The 22,103-nt window shown below is 51.8% G+C and overlaps 2 protein-coding genes across 2 annotated transcripts; both read right to left on the bottom strand.

Moving 5' to 3' along the window:
* Nucleotides 1-4,185: 4,185 nt before the first annotated feature.
* On the bottom strand, nt 4,186-10,942 carry LOC132244815 (uncharacterized). Its single transcript, XM_059717315.1, has 2 exons — nt 10,007-10,942; nt 4,186-4,970 (listed from the first exon to the last, which is right to left on the bottom strand). Exon 1 carries the CDS (start codon nt 10,861-10,863, stop codon nt 10,087-10,089), a length of 777 nt encoding a protein of 258 aa, XP_059573298.1. The 5' UTR covers nt 10,864-10,942; the 3' UTR covers nt 4,186-4,970; nt 10,007-10,086.
* Nucleotides 10,943-17,620: 6,678 nt separating this feature from the next.
* LOC132244807 (phosphatidylinositol 4,5-bisphosphate 3-kinase catalytic subunit alpha isoform-like) lies at nt 17,621-21,865 on the bottom strand. The gene has a single exon (XM_059717285.1). It carries the CDS (start codon nt 21,664-21,666, stop codon nt 18,472-18,474), a length of 3,195 nt encoding a protein of 1,064 aa, XP_059573268.1. The 5' UTR covers nt 21,667-21,865; the 3' UTR covers nt 17,621-18,471.
* Between the last annotated feature and the right edge of the window lie 238 nt (nt 21,866-22,103).

The raw sequence follows: 22,103 nt of genomic DNA, 5'->3' as shown, positions 1-22,103 counted from the left end.
ATTACAGGCCCATTGGCTTGACCTCAATCCCCAGTAAGATTCTGGAGAAAATGATCAAGGAGACCATTCTGGATAAGCTGGCTGAGGACAGCATCCTGAGGGACAGCCAGCACAGGTTTGTTGTGGGTAGGTCTTGCCTGACCAATCTCATCTCCTTCTATGACCAGGTGACATATCACCTGGACAAGGGAGAAGAGACTGACACCATATATCTGGACTTTAAAAAATCCTGTGATCTGGTGTCCCATGACCTCCTCATGGAAAATTTGGCCAACTGTGGCCTCGGCCTCACCACAGTACGATGGCTGGGAAACTGGCTCTGAGGTCAGACCCAGAAAGTAGTAGTCGACGGTAGTGAATCATCATGGCGCTCTGTGACCAGTGGCATCCCCCAAGGCTCTGTCCTTGGACCGGTTCTTTTTAACATCTTTATCGATGATGTTGACATTGGTATCAGAAGTTCACTAGCTAAGTTCGCCGATGACACTAAACTTTGGGGCACAACGTCCACACTGGAGGACAGGCTAGTGATCCAGGCTGACCTGGACAAACTTAGTAAGTGGGCGGATACAAACCTGATGACTTTCAATATAGATAAATGCAAGGTACTCCACCTCGGGAGAAAAACCCACAGCATGCTTATAGGCTCGGCAGTGCTACGCTTGCTAACACAACGGCTGAAAGAGACTTGGGGGGTCATGATTGACCACAAGATGAACATGAGCCACCAATACCATGTCACAGGTGGTAAAACAAACCAAACTCTGGCTTGCATCCATAAACGCTTCTCAAATAAATCTCAGGAAGCCATCGTCCCATTGTACTCGGCCTTGGTGTGGCCGCAGCTGGAGTACTGCATCCAGTTCTGGGCTCCACAATGCAAGAAGGATGTTGAGAAGCTTGAGAGAGTGCAGAGGAGAGCTACGCACATGATCAGAGGGCAGGAGAACAGGCCTTATGAAGAGAGGCCAAGAGCCATGGGACTCTTCAGCCTGCAAAAGCGCAGGCTCAGGGGGGAACCTGGTGACTACCTATAAGCACATAAGGGATGTGCATCAGGATCTGGGAGAACATCCGTTCACCAGAGAACCCCAAGGAAAAGCAAGGACCAATGATCATAGACTCCTCCAAGACCCTTTTAGGCTGGACATAACGAAACACTCCTTTACTGTCCGAGCCCCCAAGACCTGGAGTAGACGCCCTCCAGAAGTGGTGCAGGCACCTACTCTCAACTCATTCAAGAAACGTTTGAATGCTTATCTTGCTGGGATCCTTTGACCCCAGCTGACTTCCTGCCCCTGGGGCATGGGGCTGGACTTGATGATCTTTGAGGCCCCTTCCAGCCCTAACATCTATGAAACCTATGAACCCCAAAGAGGGGGCGCAGGGGCACAAAGACAGGGGAAATCTCTCCAAACCTCCAGCACACACATTCAGTGCCCCTACCCACTACCTGAGCTCTCAAAGGCTTGTCTGTGGCCAGCCCGAAGCGCACATTCACAGGCAATCAAGGAGTCCCCTAGCCTACACAGGGCACAGCCACCACAAGAGAGCCCTCATCTCCAACAGGCACTGCTCACCACAGCCACAACCACGCTGCTCCTTATCCAGTCATCCTCACAGCTGGCACAACACCTGCAAAGGTACACACACAAAACCTCCTGGAAACGTGAAAGAACAAGTGTGGAACAAGCGGTAAGGCAGGAAGACAAATACATCACGCTGCTCCGAGGAAGCTCGGGCTCACCGCAGGCTCCAGTCAGGTGATGCCACGGGGCAGAGGCCTCGCACCACGCAAATCAGGAAGTCATGACGGTGCTGCCCATTTCCTCCAATGCCATCTCTGGGGCTCTTCAGCTCGTCTTCCCAGTGTCTGCTTCACAGGCCTGAAGCCCTGGCAAGAGGGTTCCTCCACACACACACAAAAAGAGGCTATTGCTACTATCAACAACTCAGAGGCCTCACAACACTGGGGACAGTGGCCGCTCCCTGCCAAGACTCCACGGGCAACTTATTTTATCACCTCCCTATAGTTGCAAGGGTGCAGGCAGAGCCCTCTCAGGGCTTTCCCTTGGCAAGCAAGGGAAGCAGTCTAGATGTGCAAACACAGGTCTCCTGCCAGCTCTGGGAAGAGCGGAGGAATGCTTTAGCGACTTTGAAGACAACAAGACAAATGGAAAGGCACAGGGACCCAGGACAAGCCATTCCCAGCACTGGTGGGAGAGCCTGTGGCAAGACAAACAGCTAGACAGAGACATGCACCAAACTTCTGCCGCAGCAAAACCTGGAGAGGGCCAGACACCAGCACCCAAACGCTGGGACAAGCCCAGCTCATGGAGTGAAAAAAGCCCATGGCAGGGGCAGGCAGGGAGGCTCAAGCCTCATGTAGAGCCAGATGAGGGACCCTGGCCAGAGCATGCCACCACAAGAGATGAGGGGAACCTCAAACCCCACAACACCCTGTTTGAGCACCACTGCCTGGGATCACTTAACTCTGGACTCTTTCAAAAACCATCTGCAAATTTTTCTTGCTAGGATCACTTGATCCCAGCTGACTTCCAGCCTATGGCAGGGGGGCTGGACATTATGATCTCACAAGGTCCCTTCCAGCCCCTAATGTCTATGAAAATCTATGAAATCTATGTAACCCAGGGCACCATCCCAGACCAGGGCCTTCCCACCACACCTAAACGCACCCCCACCCCAACCCAAAACACCTTCCAGCATCCTTCTCCTCTTCCTCCGTTACCACCATTCTGGTCCACTCCTTAGCCCCCCCCCCCCCCCCTTTTTCCTCCAAACACACCAGGACCCTGGGGAGAACAGAACAGGGGTTCACCCCAAGGGGCAGAACTAATCACAGGAGAAGTGAACCACTGAGGAAGTCCCACACACACATCAAGCGAAGGGAGCACCTCAGCACGCTGCTAAGGGCACACACAGGGTAGGCAGACAGCAGGGGGAAGGCCTCAGCCCTGAGATCCAGCACCCACCACACCTGGCATCACGGTGCTCCTCCAGCCCTCATGCATCCTTGCTTGCCATCCCTTCCCCATACAGGAGGCAGGCACCCGTGGATGGTGCAAAGGAAAAACCTCAGCACAGAAAGCAACAAAGGGCGAAGCGGAAATAACTGTCAGGCTCGGACAACCCCACACTGCTCCAAGCAAGCCCTTACCAACTGCAGGCTCTGCCCATGCACACAGCTCCAGCCAACAGGTAGAGGCCTCGCTCAAGGTGACCCAGAAGTGGCTACAAGTGCTTGGCTGCCTGCTTCCTCCACCTTCTTCTACATGGTGGTGGCTCTAGGTTTCTTCTCTTCTACCTCAGTTCTTCTCTGCTCAGGGTTCAGACATTGGCATCACCCCCAAAACAACACGCAATTACTACATGGAACAGTATTCACATCTCATAGTACTGAGTGGAGGCACCCCGCCCACCACAGCCCAGGGCTCCAGAAACAGCACACAGCTCCCCCCCGAACGAGGCAGGCAGGGTGCAGTCAAGCCCCTCCCCAAAGGGGGAAACCTATTTAGCTGCCAAAATGGGCCTCATTCCAGCTCTGAGAACAGCAATCAAAGGACAAAAAGTGCTGCAGTGATTTTAAAAATCAAACTAGAAAGAGACACCAGTGATACACCCAGAGACACAGAACAAAGTGCAGCTCCCAGAACTGAAGGGAGGCCAGCGGCACCAGCAACAGGCAGGCAGAGGCAGAGATGCATACACCCGCTCCTCCGCCCCACCACACACAAAATCAAGATCTGCACCCAGATGCCAGAGGCAAACCCTGATGCCCCCTATATACTCAATGGCAATTTTGAGCCTTTGCATGGAAACTCACAACCAAGGTAAATCTAAACCAGGCTTACACTGCCCAGCTCTGGGGCACCCCTGGGGCCACAATTACTTCCTTCAGCATCACTGCCCAGGAACCAGGGAGCTCTGGACACTATCCCACACTTGGGGTTTCCTCCCCCACCCAAATACCTTCAGGGGAACCCCTTCACCCCGCCATCCCAACCCAGCGCACCTTTCAGCATCCTGTTTCTCCATCTTCATAGAATCTGTCTCTAGTGGGTTATGGAATAGAGAAAATCCCACACAATTTACTGATTCGTTCTGATGCACTGGCTGGGGGAGTAGTTAGCTGATTGCATGATTTCACAATGATTACACACTTAATTCATACAACACAATTTTATTTTAAAACTCTTTGCTACGCATATAACACTGCTTAGCTTTAAGAAACACCACAAACATTAAGAACACAATAATTACATATATCAGAAACAATGCCCCAAATGCACTTCCTTCTCAAACAATGCTATAAGAATTAGTATTACAAAAACAACTACAATTACAACTAAAAGTTAAATTTTAATCAATACTATTATTTTTCATAATATACTTACAATCCTAGAATTCTGAGAAGCCAAATACCAAAATATGGTTTCATTCCTCAGTAGTACGATTTCATGGGTTGGCCTCAGTAGTACGGTTCAATGGAATGGGCTCGCCTCAGCAATACAATTCAATAGGCTGGCCTCAGCAGTGATAGGACTAAGTCACCTTCCTTCAGTCCCTTTCGGGCGCTCCGCAGCTTCAGCGCGAACTAAGAGATTCGTGTTCACGGAGAGGGTGGTTCAGGTGATCGGTCTGATCCGGGCTACACTTGTGATTTTTCCTTCGTTGTTCTGCAAGTGAAGTCACCTCCAAATTGGGACAGTAAGTTACAGTTTTTATTGAGCGAGCTGCCGTCAGTGGGCTCCTCCTACTCAATCTGTCATTACCCCCAAATTTGGGCTCGGATCTTACTCAACAGATTCTTTTACCTTTGTTGAGCATTTTAAATTACCTTTGGGAAACTTCCATATCACTGCAAATGCCCTTTTCTTACCAATCTGGTCAAAAGGCCTTAGGGTTCGATCTCTCGGAACTCAGGATATTTGCTCTCTTTGTAAAGACTTCTAAAGATAAAATTTAAATTAAGACTTTAAACAAAGTCAGGACCTTTTGCACATAGTCCCAAAACAATGAGCTAGATAAGGAGATAAATCTTATCTTCTTCCTGAAACTGGCTAATGGGCAACCTTTACAAACATTCAAACTATTTCATTCAATATGACAGAATCATAGAAGTCGGGTCGGAAGGGACCTTGTAGATCTTCAAGTCCAACCCCCTGCCTGGGCAGGAGGAAAACTGGGCTCAAATGACCCCAGCCAGGTAGGTATCAAGCCTCTTCTTAAAGCCCCCCAGGGTAGGAGCCAGCACCACTTCCCTTGGAAGTTGGTTTCAGATCCTACCCGCCCTGTGAAGTAGTTCTTACGGATGTCTAATAATCTAAACCTACTCTCCAACAACTTGTGGCCGTTATTCCTTGTTATCCCGGGGGGCGCTGGGGGAAACAAGGTCTCCCCCAAACCCTTCTGGTCCCCCCTAGTGAGTTTATAGATGGTCACCAGGTCCCCCCGCAGCCTTCTCTTGTGAAGGCTGAACAGGTTCAGGTCCCATAGCCTCTCACTGTAGGGTCTCCCCTGCTGTCCCCAGATCATGCGGGTGGCCTCCTCTGGACCCTCTCAATGTTGTCCACATCCCTCTTGAAGTGGGGTGCCCAGAACTGGACACAGTACTCCAGCTGTGGCCTGACCAGTGTCGCACAGAGGGGGAGGATCACCTCCCTGGCCCTACTTGAGATGCACCTGTGGATGCACGATAAGGTCCGGTTAGCCCTGCCGACCGGGACCTCGCATAGATTCATAGATGTTAGGGTCGGAAGGGACCTCAATAGATCATCGAGTCCGGCCCCCTGCATGGGCAGGAAAGAGAACCCATTGTCAGCCCATGTTCATCTTGGAGTCAATAATGACTCCAAGATCCCTTTACGCCTCCGTGCTCTCAAGACAGGAGTTTCCCATCTTATAAGTATGCTGCTGGTTACGACTGCCCAAGTGCAGCACCCTGCACTTGTCCGTATTGAAACGCATCCTGTTTTTGTAAGCCCACCCCGGCAACCTATCCAGGTCTTGCTGCAGTCTCTCCCTCCCTAGTAGCGTGCTCACCTCACCCCAAATTTTGGTATCATCAGCAAATTTAAACAGGTGCCTTTCACCCCATCATCCAAATCGCTGATAAAGAAATTGAACAGTGTGGCCCCAAGGACCGAGCCCTGGGGCACTCCGCTGCCCACTTCCCCCCAGGTTGAATATGACCCGTCCACCATCACCCTCTGAGTACAACCCTTCAGCCAATTTGCAATCCATCTGACTGTAGGCATCAATGCCACAGTCACCTATTTTTTTAATGAGGATGGGGTGGTCAACAGTGTCAAAGGGCTTGCTGAAGTCCAGAAAGACTACATGCACAGCAACACCTGCATCCAATGCTTTTGTGACCTGATCGTAAAAGGCAATCACGTTGGTCTGACATGACCTGCCCCTAATGAAACCATGCTGGTTGCCCTTGAGCATCATCCCCGATGCTGGCCCATCACAGATGTGCTCTTTGATGATCTTCTCAAAGAGTTCCCCAGGATTGAGGTAAGACTGACAGGCCTGTAGTTGCCCGGGTCCTCCCTCCTCCCTTTTTTAAAGATGGTGACCACATTGGCTATCTTCCAGTCATCTGGCACCTGGCCTGAGCACCATGAGCATTTGTAAAGCCGTGCCAAGGGCCCTGCAATAACCCCTGCTAGCTCCCTCAACACCCTGGGGTGGAGAGCATCTGGACCTGCTGATTTGAACACGTCCAGCCCCTCCAGAAGCACTCTAACCCGGTCCTCCTTAACCTTTGGTCTGGAAGTGTTCCCCTCGAGTCCGTCTTGAGTCACGGTGGGGGAGTCCCGGTCCCTGCACAAGAAAACGGAGGTGACTAATTTGTTAAAGAGGTCTGCCTTCTCCTCTGGTGCAACCACCAGATTGCCCAGCGTATTTTGCAAGGGCCCCATGTTTCCCGGTGCCTTCTTCATCCTCCCTATTTATTTGAAAAAGGACTTTTTATTATCTTTGATCTTGGACACTAGTCCTAGCTCTATGTCCGCCTTAGCTTTCCTAACAGCCCCACTACAGGCCCGAGCAGTGGATGTATACTCCTCTTTGGAGATAGCCCCTCCCTTCCACCGGGTGTACGCCGCCTTCTTGGCAACCAGGCATTCCCGGATGTCCTTGGTGAGCCAGGGTGGGTTTTGGGCACTCTTGCCCCCCTTGCTTCTTGTTGGGATCGTCACCCCTTGGGCCCTGAGTATCGTCTCCTTAAGGAACGAGCACACATCTTGGGCACTGAGTTCCCCTGCCCTCGAGAACCCCAGCGCCTCTGCCACCAATCTCCTCAACTCGTTGAAGCTGGCCCTCTTGAAGTCTAGGGCTACCGCCTTGCTGCAGGCCCTTGTCACCCTGCGCTGGGTGATGAATTCCAGCAAGCGATGATTGCTATCACCCAGGTGGTCCAGGACCTGAAGCCCCCTTACCAGATCATCGCCTGTGGCCAGGACCAGGTCCAACAGGGCATTTCCTATGGTAGGACTGTGCACCTCCTCGGTTAAGTGGAGGTCCTGTATCTTGGCCAGGAACCTCCTGGAACGGTCCGACCTGGCTGACTGCTCCTCCCAGCAGATGTCCGGGGAATTTAGATCGCGCATGACAACTCCATCCCTTGCCTTAAGTGTCTCTGCAAGCTGGCCCGAGAATTCCCGATCCAGCTCCTCCCCTTGGTTGGGGAGACCCCAACCTCGTTGCTCGTGCTTGTAGGGAGGCAGTTAGACGGGCCAAAGCTACCATGGAGATGAGGATGGCATCCCAAGTAAAGGATAACAAGAAATGTTTTTTAGATATATAGGGAGTAAAAGGAAGGCCCAGGGAGGAATAGGACCCCTACTAAATGGGCAGAAGCAATTGGTGACGGACAGGGGGGACAAGGCTGAACTCCTCAACGAGTTCTTTGCCTCAGTGTTCCTAAGCGAGGGGCACGACAAGTCTCTCACTGGGGTTGTAGAGAGGCAGCAGCAAGGCGCCAGACTGCCATGCGTAGACCCTGAGACGGTGCAGAGTCACTTGGAAGAACCGGATGCCTTTAAGTCGGCAGGCCCGGATGAGCTCCATCCGAGGGTGCTGACGGCACTGGCCGACGTCATTGCAGAGCCACTGGCAGGAATATTCGAACGCTTGTGGCGCACGGGCCAGGTCCCGGAGGACTGGAAAAGGGCCAACGTGGTCCCCATTTTCAAGAAGGGGAGGAAGGAGGACCTGGGCAACTATAGACCGGTCATTCTCACCTCTATCCTTGGCAAAGTCTTTGAAAAAATTATCAAGGCTCACATTTGTGAGAGCCCGGCAGGGCAGATTACGCTGAGAGGAAACCAGCACGGGTTCGTGGCAGGCAGATCGTGCCTGACCAATCTAGTCTCTTTCTATGACCAGGTTACGAAACGCCTGGACACAGGAGGAGGGGTGGATGTCGTATACTTAGACTTCAGGAAGGCCTTCGATACGGTATCCCACCCCATACCGGTGAACAAGTTAAGAGGCTGTGACTTGGATGACTACACAGTCCGGTGGGTGGCGAATTGGCTGGAGGGTCGCACCCAGAGAGGCATAGTGGATGGGTCGGTTTCGACCTGGAAGGGTGTGGGCAGTGGGGTCCCGCAGGGCTCGGTCCTCGGACCGATTCTCTTTAGCGTCTTCATCAGCGACTTGGACGAGGGAGTGAAGTGTACTCTGTCCAAGTCTGCGGATGACACAAAGCTATGGGGAGAAGTGGACACACCGGAGGGCAGGGAACAGCTGCAGGCAGACCTGGACAGGTTGGACAAGTGGGCAGAAAACAACAGAATGCAGTTCAACAAGGAGAAATGCAAAGTGCTGCACCTAGGGAGGAAAAATGTCCAGCACACCTACAGCCTAGGGAACGACCTGCTGGGTGGCACAGAGGTGGAAAGGGATCTTGGAGTCCTAGTGGACTCCGAGATGAACATGAGTCGGCAGTGTGACGAAGCCATCAGAAAAGCTAATGGTACTTTATAGTGCATCAGCAGATGCATGACGAATAGGTCCAAGGAGGTGATACTTCCCCTCTATCGGGCGCTGGTCAGACCGCAGTTGGAGTACTGCGTGCAATTCTGGGCGCTGCACTTCAAGAGGGATGTAGATAACCTGGAGGGGGTCCAGAGAAGGGCCACTCATATGGTTAAGGGCTTGCAGGCCAAGCCCTGTGAGGAGAGACTGGGGCACCTGGACCTCTTCAGCCTCCGCAAGAGAAGGTTGAGAGGCGACCTTGTGGCTGCCTATAAGTTCATCACGGGGGCACAGAAGGGAATTGGTGAGGTTTTATTCACCAAGGCGCCCCCGGGGGTTACAAGAAATAATGGCCACAAGCTAGCAGAGAGCAGATTTAGACTGGACATTAGGAAGAACTTCTTCACAGTTCGAGTGGCCAAGGTCTGCAACGGGCTCCCGAGGGAGGTGGTGCTCTCCCCTACCCTGGGGGTCTTCAAGAGGAGGTTGGAAATGCATCTAGCTGGGGTCATCTAGACCCAGCACTCTTTCCTGCCTATGCAGGGGGTCGGACTCGATGATCTATTGAGGTCCCTTCCCACCCTAACACCTATGAATCTATGAACCTGTAGTGGACCCCCACCGTTACATCCCTCTCTCCACGACCCCCTTGTATCTTGACCCAGAGCACTTCAGCTTGCCCCTCCTCTGACCCCATTTTGCTGGCAGAAGATATGTATTGCTCTCTGACATAGAGCACCACACCCCCTCCCTTCCTTCCTTTCTCTATCCCGCCTGTAGAGCCTATAGCCCCTAATGCTCACTGCCCAGTCGTGGGATGAATCCCACCACGTTTCTGTAATCCCTACTATGTCTGGGTTTGAACTCGCTATTCTGAGGGCGAGTTCCTCCTGTTTGTTCCCCATACTCCGAGCACTGGTATACAGGCATTTAGGCCTTGCATAGCTGCACGTGCCACCCCCTGATTAGGAAGACTATCTGAGCCCCTGTTTCTTACCTGGGCACTCCTTGCATGTGTCACCTGTCTTGCTCAGGTGGCGTCTCCTCGTCTTCCTGCGGCCCCCTCCCCCAGCGAGACTAATTTAAAGCTTGCTGTACGAGATCAGCCAACCTGGAAGAGAAGACACGCTTGCCTTTACGAGAGAGGTGAAGCCCATCCCACCCCAGCAAGTCCCCCACCCAAAAGCATGGGTCATTATCTAGGAACCCAAGGCCCGCCTGGCGGCACCAACTCCATAAGTGCTGGCTGACCTCGCCAATGCAGGCATCATGTCGCCGTCCCCGCCTACTCACTGGAAGAAGAGAGGAGAATACCACCTGCACCCCCATCTCCTTAAGCTTGGCCCCCAGAGCCTCGAAGTCCTTCATAATGCGGTTAAGGTTGCCCCTGGCCGCGTCATTCATTCCCACGTGGATGACAACCATGGGGTACTGGTCGGTAGGTCGGATGTAGGCCGGGATACTCTCCGTGATGTCCCGAACCCAAGCCCCAGGCATGAAGCAGACCTCCCACGTCATGGGGTCAGGCCGGCAGATGGGACCTTCCAGTCCTCGTAGGATGGAGTCTCCGATGATGAGGACCTGGCGTTTCTTTCTGCTGGTGTTCGTTCTCTGCCCGTTCCATGTCGCGTGGGGAGTGACATCGTCCGCGCCGGAGGCATTTGCTCTGTCTTTCTCCGTCACAGCTGCCAGGGCCTCAAACCTGTTCGCCAGGTGTACCTGGGGAGCTTCCACCACTCTAGGCCGAGCAGCTCTGGATCTGGACACCTTCTGCCACTCCTGCGTTGGACGTGTCTCCTGTGGGGGCTGTACAGTGGGCGACCGGGCCTGCAGAGAACAGAGATAGGCATCCATTTCATCCTCTGCAGCCCGGATCCCCCTCAGCCTGCTCACCTCAGCCTGGAGCTCCCTCACCTGCTCCTTCAGGGCCCCAAGTCAGGCACAGGAGGGACAGGCAAGGGGACCACCAGGCCCCCCGCCCCCGCCGGACCCTACGGAGCCCCCCCCCCCCCCCCCCCCCCGCACAGACAGGGCGGGGGACAAGGGGCCGCCAACCCTGCCATGAGATCCGTCTGGGTGGAGGCCTCAGAAGAGCCCCTGGCAGGCAGCAGTGCCAGGGCGAGGCCCCTGGCAGCGGCGCTCTGCGTCTGCACCATGTCTGCAGAGCTGCATCTACTGCTCTCGCTTGCTGGAGGTGCCCCTCTGGGCTGCTACCTCATGCCCGCCTTACGCGAACACTGGCGCAAACACCGGCGCGCCCTTACAGAGCGCGCCTGTTTGCGCACACTGTTCGCGAGCGCTGCCCGCACGCGTGGCTCCCTGTCGGGCGAGCTAAGAGGGCTCCAAAGGGCTTCCCCTGCGGATCTGCCTCAGCTGCACTCTATCCTCTGCCCCACTTACCTTAGGGGGAGTCAGCTGTTGCTGCCCCCTCTGCTGTCTCCTCAGCTGCTGCCACTCCCATTCGCTGCCTGCTGCCTCTGCTGCCGAGGTAAGGGGGCACACGTGCATGTGTGGCACATGTGTGCCCTGCTCCCTCTGCTCCTGATCCCCAACTGATCAGGAGATCAGTGATCTTCCATCACTAGGGCACAGCACACCCTTGTATCCCTCTCCACCACAAGATCAAGGCCACTGGAAAAAGAACAAAACCCTCGTCAGCCCATGGAGGGGATGCAGGGGCACAAAGTCAGAAGTAAGGGAAGCTCCTCTCCAAACCCCCAGCACACATCCAGCCCCTCCTACCCACTAACTGAGCTCTCAAATGCTTGCCTGTGGCCAGCCTGAGCTGGATATTCACAGGCAATCAAAAAGTGATGCATCACAGCAACCACGGTACACAGGGCACAGCTACCACAGGACAGCCCTCATCCCCTACAGGCACTACTCACCACAGCCACAGTCATGCTGCTCCTTATCCATCATCATCACAGGTGGAAGGGGAGGTGTGGAGGTGCAACACCTGCAAAGGTACACACACTAAACCTCCTGGAAACATGAAAGAACAAATATCAAAGACATAGCAAGACAGGAAGACAAATACATCACACTGCTCCAAAGGAGGTCTGACCCACCTCAGGCTCCAGCCAGGTGATGCCACAGGGGCAGAGACCTCACACCAGGCAGAATCAGGAAGTCACAACAGGGCTGCCCATGTCCTCCTCTGCCATCTCTGGGTCTCTTCACCTCATTTTCTCAAAGTCCGCTTCACAGGCCTGAAGCCTTGGCAAGATGGCTTCTCCACACACACACAGACTGTTACCTGTCAGCTCTGTCTTCCTGAGGGAGCCCTGGCACCCAGCGTGCTGGACTTACAAAGGACTTTTTCTATTCCCCCCCAACACACACACACACACACACACACACACACACACACACACACACACACACACACACACACACTGTCTAACCAGAACTAAGCAGAAGAAAAGTTTAATAGGCATCTCAGGCCATACATTGCCCGGTCCTAGTATGGGAAGCCTATTTAAACTTGATTGACTAAAACTCGGTTGCCGCGTTAGGGAATGCTGAGGCAAGAAACCGAGTCAGAGCAGGTATGGGCAACATTTGAACAATGGTTAAGGCTTTATCACAGCATCCAGCCTGTTGGAGCCCTGACCACAAATGCTGTCATGCTTTTCCCAGGATGACTGGTAGAAGTCCTCCCCACCAAGTTTATGAACACTCATGCTAAACTGAGGCTTATTCACAACAGGTAACATACAAAACCCTGATGCTGCAAGCATAGCTGGGCCATCTGAGAAGAAACAATATGGTATCTCATCTAGTATATCTTCTATTCATAAGAATTTCAAGCTGGCTCCTAAGTGTCTGGTTACTCATTAACCTTATGTTTTTCCTAGTTATTAATCAGTTTCTTAAGATGTTCCAAACCAGATACCTTGTCAATAGAAAAGATAATTATTTACACAATTAAAAGAATGCTTTGAAAAGGCTGGACTAAGGGTATAAAAAGCTGTAAAAGCAGCAAACAATGTGCTTCAAGAGGGAGAAATCTCTCTGACACCATCCGCTGTTGTTCTCGAGAAGCTGGAAGAAACAGATCATCTCTTTCCGTCATCTGTTTAACCTTCAACCATCGTGCTAAGAACTTTACCTGCCAGCAAACAACCCGAGTGCATTGGAATGGTGAGATCCTAGCTCTCGCTCTCTCTCTTTCTCTCTTTCTCTCTAGGCATAGATTTCTGAACCTAATTTTATTAGTTAAGCTTGAGCTAGGTTTCCCCAAATACTCAATGAAACCAGGGTAATATTGTAATTGTTTTTGTTTGTTTTCCCTTGCATGTCTATTACTACTAGTACTATTATATATTCCGTATACTTAGTAATAAATAACTTTTGTAGTCAAATTGGTGGTAACTGCATGTATTTTTCCTTCTCTACTTCTTCTTCTCCACTTGTTCTGCAGCAACACTTCTTTTACCTAAGCCAAAGATCCCTGTGATGCCCAGAAATACTGTGGGGTCCGCTCATCAAGAGGCTAGCATATAGGACAGTTAGGGCAAAAGACTGGGATGTGCTGAGTTTAAGACACATAAAGGGATCAGCTTGTATGGGCTGGTTGACCCAGTTTGGCTCAAACATGCCCTAATGAACTGAATGCTGGCCCATGAGGGTGTCAGCCGGATTCAGAGGCATTCTGTTTACCTGTGTGCTTGTGTCTGACTGCATTTTATTGTTATCTTAATGAACTAATTCCTGACATATGAGGGGTCAGCCTGTCCATGCTGATCAACCCGGCCGGGTCAGGTGTGTCACGTAAGTGTGTGTGTGTGTGTGTGTGTGTGTGTGTGTATTTGACTGATGTGGTGGCTGGAGAAACCCAGCCCCACTGAAACCGAGTCCTGCAAGATAGCTCCGTTGCGGGTGAGGACTTGCAGAAAGGAGAGATACAGCTCCATATAGAAACACCAGTACACAAACAGCACATTGGTAGAATTACAAAGACCCTAGAAACGAATCCCTAATAAATGAGTGCACTCCAAAGTGATGGGCCAATCTAGTAACAACACACACACAAAAGAAAGGCAATTGCCACTATCAACAACTCAGAGGCCTCACAGCACTGGGGCCAGTGGCCCCTCCCTGCCGAGACTCCACAGACAACTTATTTTACAATGGCCCCTCATAGATGTGAGGGCGCAGCCAGACCCCTCTCAGGATTTTCCCTCTGCAAGCAAGGGAAGCAATTTAGGTGTGCAAACACAGGTCTCCTGCCAGCTCTGCGGAGAGAGAGAAATGCTGCAGTGACTTTGAAGACAATGAGACAGAGAGAAAGGCAAGACAAACAGCTAGAGGCCGTGTGCCATCAGGGATGGTGAAGAGGAGATGGACGCTTACTGCCAGACTTTTCTCCCAAAGAATGAAGAGGGAAGCGCAAGGATGTCTGGCAAGGCAAGGGTGGACAAGAGAAGCTCCCGTGAAGTCTAACTAGGGGATGCCTGGATGAAGGTTGTCTCTGGCCCCAAGGCACGCTGCACCGGGGTCACCACCCCTCTGCAACTTCACAACAGATACAAACTCCTCACAGCACCAGAAGAGCCAGCTGAGCTGCCAGCTCCAGCACTCGAGGAAGGAAGGCAACTCGCAACCACCCCAAGGAAGAAATGCAGAGTGATCGTCATGGGCAACTCCTTCTGGGGAAACAGAGGGAGCAATCTGCCGCCCCGACCCCTTGGCCCGTGCGGTCTGCTGCTTCTCAAGAGCCCGTATCCATGATATAGCTGAGAGGATCCTGAAACTTGTCCGGCCCTCCAACCACTACCCCATGCTCCTCATTCATGTGGGCACAAATTACATGGCTTGGAGCAATCCCAGCCAGGTTATGAATGACTACAAGGCTATGGGGGTGGCACTCAAAGGGTTGGGGGCACAGGTAATTTTTTCCTCAATCCTCCCAGTTATGGGTCAAGGGCACAGGAGGGAGAGACGAACTGATGAAGTCAGCAAAAGACTGCGGCTCTGGTGCCATCGCGAAGGCTTTGGCTTCAGCTTCTGCTTCTTCAACCGAAGTCTGCGCTTCAGAGGTAGGGCTAGACTCCACCTCACTCCAAAGAAGCCAGAGTGGCTGGCCTACTAGACAGGGTTGATCACTTTCTCTATCCACCGCAAAGCTGGCGAATGAGTCAGCAATGCAGAAATCCTCGATTTTAGGAAAGCCGACTTTCATAAACTCAGGAGGCCGGTTGCCGAGGCCCTGAGAAACCATGATCTGATAGAGGGGGGAGTCCATAATGAGCGAACGCTCCTTAAGGACGTGATCCTTGAAGCACTAGCGAAGTCCATTCCAGTCCGTAGGAAAGGTAGCAAAAGGGCTGGGTGACCCCTATGGCTAAATAGGGGACTCATGGACCTCCTGTATCTGAAAAAAGAAGCCTATAAAGGATGGAAGTCAGGTAACATCACCAAGGAGGAGTATTGAGCACTGACCCACACCTGTAGGGAGCAAACTATGAAAGCCAAGACCGAAACTGAACTCAAACTGGCTACGAGATTCAAGGACAACAAAAAGTCCTTCTTCAGCTACATGGGTAATCAGAAGAAAAACTATGGCAGCGTTGGACCCCTGCTAAACCAAATGGGGCAGCTGACAACTGACACCCAGGAGAAAGCTAATCTCCTTAAGGATTACTTTGCGTCAGTCTTCCACCAGCCCGAGGTGATCACCCTGCCAAACGAGATGCAGGACTGCCAGGGTATGGGTGAACACATGCCCATCGTTGGTGAAGATCTCGTGAGGGACACCTTGAGAGGCCGAACACCCACACATCAGCTGGCCCAGGTGGAACGCACCCAAGAGTGCTCAAGGACCTGGATGACATCATAGTGCGGCCAATCGCAAGGATATCCGAGAACTCGTGGCGCTCGGAAAGGGTTCCTGAAGATTGGGAAGAGGGCCAATGTGGTGCCCATCTTCCAGAAAGGGAGGAAGGAAGATCCAGGGAACTACAGGTCAATCTGTCTGACCTCAATCCCTGTTAAGATACTGGAAAAGCTCATCAATGAAACTATTAACAACAGGATAATGGAATGCAACGTTCTGAAAGATAGCCACCATGGCTTCATTGTGGGTAGGTCTTGCCTGACCAACCTCATCTCCCTCTAAAACTAGAATTTAGGATGATCCCAAGAGTTGGTCCTTTGTAGCCAACAGGACAAATTATGTCATAAGTATAAACTAATAATCTGGGATCCTGGTTTTATAGATAGATAGATAGATAGATAGATAGATAGATAGATAGATAGATAGATAGATGTGTGTATATATGTGTGTATATCTATATAGGTATCAGTTGAACACAATATTTTATTGATATATTTACAATTTTAAAGCAGTTTGGAGCACTTTCCAAACTGGTGCCCCTCACTCCTTACCCACAACCCCCTGGCCCTGCCAGTGCCCCTCACTCCCAGCCCACAGCCACAGCCACTCACCCTTCCAGCCCTGCTGGCGCCCCGCTCTCCCCATAGCCCCCCCTCCCTGCCAGTGCCCCTCACTCCCGATTCACAGTCCCCTAGTCTCTCCTAGCTTGACTGGTGCCCCTCACTCCCATCCTGCAGCCACCTGTCCCCCCACCAGTTTTACCAGAGAGGGGCACACCAGCTTTCTCCTGCCGCCAGCCCTCCAATATACGGGGAAGTGGGCATGTGTGGGGCAGGTCTGGGGGCATCGGTGACACCATTGGTGTCATGTCAGGGGGAGCATTGGAGGGCACATACCACCCCGCTCCCCGTGATTTCTGCTCCAAAAGTGAGGCAGGGGGCACAGGGCTAGTTTGGCTGGACCAGCGCCAGGCAGGAGCCACCTCTGCGACCCAGCAGGCAGGACCTGGCATGGGAGGGCGAAGCAGGGCAGGGAAACTCAGTGCTGCCGCTGCCACCACTGCCAGGAGCCCCACGCCAGCCATACTGCCATGGCTGCCAAGGCGTGAGGCAACCACTGTCCGCCCCTGTTGCAACCCTAATGCCACCCCTCAGGGACACCCTAAAGCCACACTCACAGCATGACGGGCTGGCGGTGACCCCTCAGACCTGGAGCCACCTACTTCAACTGCCGCAGTGCCACCTCACGCCAAGCCAGCCACGCGCTCAGCTCCACCTCAGGGCTGGACCAGGCCTTACGTGGACCTAGTGCCGTGGGTGGGAGGCAGAAGGATGCGATGCACCCCATGGAGGCCGCCCTGCTGGGATCAGAGGTGATTCCCCCAGGGTGAGCTGGGAAGGGCCCAGCCCAGCAGGACGGAGGAGCCTGCCAGGTCTGGGCTGTAGCGGCATAAGTGCAGTGGGGGGGTGAAGGGAGCCTGTTGCCCTGCCTGGGCCCCGCTGCTGCATGGTGCCAGGCAGACCTACTGCTTGACTGGAAGTGCTGTGGCAGGAAGGCCCCACCTGACCCCTTTGTGGGGGCTGGCACCTCCTTCCCTGTGGAGCAGGATTGGGATCTGGGCCCAAGAGAGGTCTGCAGCTCCAGCTCCATCCACAGCCCAAGCCCCAGCCCCTGCCCGTGGAGGCAAGGGGAAGCCACGGCTCCACAGCTGGGCAGTGTCCCCTAGTGGTTTGGTTGTGCCTGTCCGCTGCCCCCTGTCTGTGGCTCGCTCCTCACCAGCAGTTTCTTGCTTCAAAAGGAAAAATACGGGTTATTCCGCATTTTCCACACAAAATGGAAAGCCTGCTGGATCTCTGCTAATTAGAGTTCCTATTGCATAAATTGCCTTCATAAAAAATATTTTCTCAATAATTTTTAACAACTCAAAGTTCTTTAGACTCTGGAAAAGATGCATGAAAATGTTTATTCGGTTCAAGTTAACTTAAATCAAACCCAAAGTGAACACTATAATGTTTTATTTCAGCCCTGCAAGTACTGTCCAGGGGAAAATACCATATGTACTAGGTCTATTTCTTACTGCTTTTAAAAACTGTGCAGATGACAGACCTAGGAGTGAAAAGGGTCAGTTAAACCTCAACATAATATATCTGAATACAGTTAAAGGCACTGTAGTTCCCTCACTATTATTTTAACATCTCTGCCCTTAAAAATCTTTTCTTTCAAGATATGCAGCATCTAAACAGCCGTGATAAATGGCAAGTTCTCTTCCAACTGATTGGGAACCCATAGTCTGCGCCTCCTTTAGCAGACCTCCTACTGTAGCATGCCATGGACTGCATTTGATGCGCTCTCGTCCTCCTCCTTCCCAATAATCTTCCATCAGAAAACAAAATCCGGAAAGACTTCCAAACCTTTTTTGGTCTTCAGGCATACAATCAAGTTACACATCATACTATAGCTTAAGTTTGAAGTGCGTAATTTTAGTGCTTTCTGAAATCCTTTGGAAAATTGTCTGAATGTTTTGCTTCTGTTTTCGCTGTAAATTTGAATGTTGCTTGTGCAATTCCTACGCAACCAATCTGACAGGTATCTGACAGGCTTTGGTTGTTTCGGCTTTCATTTCAATTTGATACACGTTGCTTTATTGTGTGGAAGAGCCAGTCAATTTTTGTTGTCCAGCTACCATGGTGAGCATCATTCATCTGTTTCATGAAATATTCCAGAGCTTCCTGCTCGGTTTTGTCCACTGCAAGTGTCTTTCGAACATATGCGATATCATCGAAAGACTGTAATTCTGGAATGCCTGAGCCAAGCATCATGGAGAAAAGATTTATGAAGAGATTGGCCCTCTGCCGAATTGCTACGTAAGCCTTACAACACATCTCTTGAAACCTTTCAAACTCCCATGTTTTGGTACATTCTTGGGTTCCTTTACTAATCACTATTAAGAAATCCTGAGTTAGGATGAATGGTACACGCTCTCGCTTGTAACCAAATTTTTTCTTTCTGTGATCCAGGAAGTGCCCAAAATCAATGTGAAACAGCTGTCCATCATCCTTCACCATTATGTTGCTATTATGACGGTCACCGATTCCCAATATGAAGGTAGCGACACAATATCCAGCACAGGAGCTTGTAAACAAGTCAATAGCTGCATCATACTTTTTTCCTTTGTTCCTGTCCCTGAGCCACTGATGTAATGTGTGACTGTTGAACTGCAGTGCACCCTTTAGGCCTCCGCTGCACTGAATCTGCATGATTGTATGAGAGCTTCTGACCACCTCAATAAGGCCCACACAATTGCCGATAGACAAACAACCATAAGGCAACATCCGTATATCAAGACCCTGATTTTGCCAGATGTTTTCCATAATTTGAATAACCTGAAGTATTAGCATATCCTGACGTAAATCATCCCCGTTTTTAAAGATTATCTCATTGTTCTGAAACAACAGTTCAGACATAATATCCGGGTTTTCCCAGTTCAGCCAGAGAGGCTTTTTTGCAGAAGACATAATCCTGCACTCCTCAAGTCTGAGGTGTCCTAGCTGATGGGCAGGGTTAAGAGGAGAGATAAAACCTTGCAAAGCTTCCTTGAAATCTGGTTGTCTCATTTGTTCAACAATAAACTTCATTTGCACCTTTGGTGCGTCATTCTTCTTCTCTTGCTTGAGCATATCAGTAAGGTTAGTTAGTTTCTCCATTGCTTCCACCTGCCTGGTCAGGTGTTTTAGGTATGTCCCACATGCTCGACAGTAGGACTCCAAAAGCAAACCAAATCTCTGACGTACAATTGTATTGTGCATTTCAGACTTTAAATGCCAGAAAAAAAAGTGCCCTACTCTTTGATTGGTCAGTGCCTTCTTGAGTAAAAATCTCACCAGCAGATTATCCAAGTATTGTTCATATTTCAGAACCTGTACTAGCTGGATTAAGTACTGAGACAGTTGGTCATCTGTCAAATACTTCTCCAAACACTGAACTGCAAATGATCGCACCAGTGGATCAGGATAATTGCAGTCCAATAGCTCCATTGCTTGTTCCGGCTTGATTGGAGGCCAGTGTTTTATCAACCAGTACATCTGGGCTACTGCGTGTCTAGAGCTCCATTTCATGGACAAAAGCAGTTTGGGTAGAATTTCTGGGGTATTCATGCAATTATGCCTGTGGCTCCAAAGAAAGTCTTTCTCTTGCTCAGTGATTTCAGAGAGTGAATCTCTTGCACAAAGTGCACGGAGTTGTTCTTTGACACTTTCTCTTACTTCAGCATCTCTACCTAGCTTCTTACTCAGCACTGTATGGCTGCAGTTACACCCTAGCTCCAGGGAGAAAGCCTTCATGCCACGGTCTTCGACTACTGTCATGCCTGGAAACTTTACAGGACCGCTAAACCAATCAAATTCTAGCTCTAGACATGGAGTTGCCTTCTTTGGATTTGACCCAGTAACACCAAGAGGATTCAGCAGGATGTCTAGCCCACGAGGTACTGGCCACAGATGCAAAGCCATTTTCCCAGATACAAGAGTGTGCATATAATCAAACATGTTTATATTTCCCCAAGCCAGCGGGCAATGTTCCTCTTTCCCATCCTTTCTTCCTTTGACAGAGCAGATGGAGAGGCAAAGCCGAGCAGCGTGTGGGAGATCGCGAACACGCATGTCATACGACAGCCATTCGTACCAGCCAGGATTGGAACAAGGCACACTTTGAGTATTCACACTGTCACACAACAGCTCACTTCCGTGATAGATACCTGTTCGGACATATATCTCGTCAACGTCCTGCGTGTTCACGTTGACATACGTTGCACAGAGAATTCTTACTCTGAGATTGGTGTTTATAAACCAGAGGGATTTGGCTGAAGCGTCTATATTCACGTATGAGGTATCTGGAGAAACGCACATGGAATAATACGGCATTTTAAAGGTATCCAAAGGTAGCTGGTCATAAAGGCTTGTTTTGGTCATAAGCATCAGATTGGGCATGAGGCCAACCATTATACAGTGTCTTATGTACTTATACTGGCTCAGAGGATATTTTTCTAGCAAGTATTCATTGCAGCCGCACACTTTTAACACATAATTGCCCTGGTACTCTAAGACGCAGCGTTTTAACTGTTCAGGCGACAGCAGCATACCCCATCCTTGCTTTCTGATTGCTTCGGCAATAACTTGCTCGGGCACGCAGGCATGGCTGACTTTCAACATGTATTTCCGCTTATTACTGGGGGGGGTGATAACCCATATCGCCACCCGCAGCCGCCCTGCGTCGAGTTTATCGAGCAGGCGTGCGGGCAGCTCCGGCGACGAGGCCACGTTGGGAGGGCAGACACACAACGCTCTGCTGTGCGGCGGGTCGGCCCCGCGAAGCTCCACGGCCTCTTTGCAAACTTCGAGCATGTTTCTCCTGAAGTCTTGCACCTCCGGGTCCTTGGCCGCCACCAGTTCGCAGACGGGCATGCCGATCGCCGCCCCGATCTCCTGATTCAGGATCTCCTCCTCGCGGTCGCAGGCGGGCTCGACAACTTTCAGGAACGGCTGAAAGAGCCGCAGGTCGCAGAGCCGCCGCATCTCATCGAAAAATGCTTCCCTCTTTGCGTCGCGGGTGACACTGAGGAACACGTACCTGGACTCGTCCTGCAGCAGGTGGTGCAGAGGGAATTTCCGTGCCTCGCGGAAGAGCTGGTGCTTGATGGTGAGCAGCGAGGCCGTGCAGGGGGTTTCCAGAGGCACCATCACCCCGTTGGGGAGCAGGCAGTCCAGCACCACGGTGCGGGGCATCCCCGGGGAGCCCCGCTGGGCCCCGGGGCGCAGCATGTCCCGCCTCGCCCGAGCCCACAACCCACCGCCCGCACTCCACCGCTGGGGGCAGCCCTGCCGGGCCCAGCCAATGAGAGCCCGCCCACACCCAGTCCTCCGCGCTGCATCAATGGGAAACGGCTTAACATACGGCCCGGCCCTGTCCACCAATGGGAAACGAGCACGGGAAAGCGAAAACGCGGCTACAAACACACCAATGCAGAGCTCAGCCAATAAGAGGTGTGCTAGCAGCCTGGCCCCGCCCACGTCGCCTCAGCGCCCTCTAGCACAGCAGAGGACCAATGGGAAAGCGCAGCAGAGAACCAGTGAGCAGACTGTTGTGATTGGGCTGCTGCCGGCCTGACCCCGCCCCTTTCGCTGTCACTCGACCCCGCAGCTCCAGGCTTGGCAGGGCCCCGAGAGAAGCCGGGCGCGTCACACCCGCGCGGCTTCCC

Source organism: Alligator mississippiensis, chromosome 14 (genome assembly GCF_030867095.1).
Source record: "Alligator mississippiensis isolate rAllMis1 chromosome 14, rAllMis1, whole genome shotgun sequence".
Classification (NCBI taxonomy): Eukaryota; Metazoa; Chordata; order Crocodylia; family Alligatoridae; genus Alligator; species Alligator mississippiensis.
This window is presented reverse-complemented; position numbering and strand designations above follow the sequence as displayed.